This window comes from Pseudorasbora parva, chromosome 16 (genome assembly GCF_024679245.1).
Source record: "Pseudorasbora parva isolate DD20220531a chromosome 16, ASM2467924v1, whole genome shotgun sequence".
Classification (NCBI taxonomy): domain Eukaryota; kingdom Metazoa; phylum Chordata; class Actinopteri; order Cypriniformes; family Gobionidae; genus Pseudorasbora; species Pseudorasbora parva.
Genome location: NC_090187.1, coordinates 45386052 through 45388551, shown reverse-complemented (window position 1 = coordinate 45388551; position 2500 = coordinate 45386052). Strand labels below are relative to the sequence as shown.

General features: G+C 41.2%; 1 protein-coding gene across 1 annotated transcript in view; it reads left to right on the top strand.

The window, feature by feature from the left end:
• gatm (glycine amidinotransferase (L-arginine:glycine amidinotransferase)) overlaps nucleotides 1-908 on the top strand; it is a 10650-nt gene extending 9742 nt beyond the window's left edge. The window contains exon 9 of the mRNA XM_067419211.1: nucleotides 565-908. Coding sequence (XP_067275312.1) covers nucleotides 565-677 — 113 coding nt within the window. The 3' untranslated portion in view covers nucleotides 678-908. The remainder of the gene's footprint in view (nucleotides 1-564) is intronic.
• The last annotated feature ends 1592 nt before the right edge of the window (nucleotides 909-2500 follow it).

The window sequence follows — 2500 nt, the reverse complement described above, 5'->3', positions numbered from 1 at the left end:
TCGTTACATCAAATATAATCTGATTACGTAATGCTGTTACTTGTAGTTTGTTACTTTACTCGTTACATCAAAAGTAATCTGATTACGTAATGCTGTTACTTGTAGTGCTTTACTTTACTCGCTACATCAGAAGTAATCTGATTACGTAATGCTGTTACTTGTAGTGCGTTACTTTACTCGGTACATCAAATATAATCTGATTGCGTAATGCTGTTACTTGTAGTGCGTTACTTTACTCGTTACATCAAAAGTAATCTGATTGCGTAATGCTGTTACTTGCAGTGCGTTACTTTACTCGTTACATCAAAAGTAATCTGATTACGTAATGCTGTTACTTGTAGTTTGTTACTTTACTCGTTACATCAAAAGTAATCTGATTACGTAATGCTGTTACTTGTAGTGCTTTACTTTACTCGCTACATCAGAAGTAATCTGATTACGTAATGCTGTTACTTGTAGTGCGTTACTTTACTCGTTACATCAAAAGTAATCTGATTACGTAATGCTGTTACTTGTAGTGTGTTACGGATGTGTGTTTGACTGGGCTGTTTGTCGCTCCTGCAGGTATTAAGACTATTAAAGTCAACATCCGCCATGCTAACTCCCTGGGCGGAGGCTTCCACTGCTGGACGACGGACGTGCGCCGCCGCGGATCGCTCCAGTCTTACTTCCTCTAGCCTGCCAGAGACCCGCAGTTCTTATTGAGCTCAGATTCGAGCAGCGTCTGCATGGGTTGATTGCGCTGTGCATGTCAGGGCTTTTGTAAATGCGACAGATGAACGTGATGAATAGAAACCTCAGTGATCTCAATAACAACTGCATTTCTGGCCGGCTGTTGTAGTAATGACTCCAGTGAAGTTAGGCAGAGCCCCCCTCCTTCCCTCCCTCCCCACACACACACACTTGTTTTTGTGAAATATGGGGACATTCCATAGACGTAATGGTTTGTATACTGTACAAACCGTATTTTCTATCCCCTTACACTGCCCCTAAACCTACCCATCACACACACACACACACACACTGCCCCTAAACCTACCCATCACACACACACACACACTGCCCCTAAACCTACCCATCACACACACACACACACTGCCCCTAAACCCACCCATCACACAAACAGACACACACACACACAAACACACTGCCCCTAAACCTACCCATCACACACACACACGCACACACACACACACACACACACACACACACACACACACACACACACACACACACACACACACACACACACATACACACACTGCCCCTCCACCTACCCATCACACACATACGTCCTCATATTTCACCCTCTCCTGTAATACCTGTGTCATACCCATGGAATTATACACATTTGTGTCCTCATATGTCACAAAAACAAGCACACACACACACACACACACACACACACACACACACACACACACACACACACACACACACACACACACACACACACACACACACACACACACGCCACAGAAGAAGAGTTTCTACCTCCTATTTACCAAAAATAGAAAACCTATTTAGCCTATTTTGAATTGTAATGACTTCTTATATAATGCATTTTAATAAATTTTTTTACCCTACATGTGATGTGACAAGTGTTGATTTATAACTCAGGTATTTTTGTAGCCATATTTCAGTTATTTTGTAAGCATTTCATGAACATGTAAATACCAATATGCATTATTTTAGTGTGCATATCCTCTTCCCTTCACAAAAGTGTGTTCTAGCGTCTGCCACATCTGACGTCATTCACAATAGCAGGAGTCAGGAACGCTTGTTTGTGTTTGTGCTGTGATTATAGTTTTAACTCAATGGGTGAGATTACACGATTCTGTGTCAGGTCAAAATAAATCAAATAAAGATACACTTGGAAAATCAGGGAATTATTGTCTCATTTCTTATATTTATGACACTGGATCTTCTAAACTCCGCCCCTTTACAATCCACTGCAAGCTCACATTCAGACCCGCCTCTATTTGAGTGACACGCCCACATCTCAACATCCAATCAACAACCGACGGAGAGCACAAGCCCCGCCCAATCGCTCAGATGTGATCATAATCTCACGGGTTTATCTGAGGCGATAGACAACTATACATTATAAGGGGAAGAATTATACATTTATCATTTATGCCAAAAATCATCAGGATATTAAGATCATGTTCCATGAAGATATTTAGTGAATGTCCGTAAATATATCAGAAATGTATTATTAGTAGTAATGTGCATCGCTTAGGACTTCATTTGGACAACTTTAAAGGAGATTTTCTCAATATTCAGATTTTTTTGCACCCTCAGATTCCAGATTTTGTCTGATCCTAATAAACCATAACTCAAGGGTGGCTCATCTTACCCCCCACTGGCTCATCTTACCCCCACTGGCTCATCTTACCCCTACTGGCTCATTATCCCAGCCCATGTTTAACAGCAGCATATAATGCTGTTACAAACGGGGAGATTAGTACATGTTTAGCTAATAAAGTAACGCTATTAT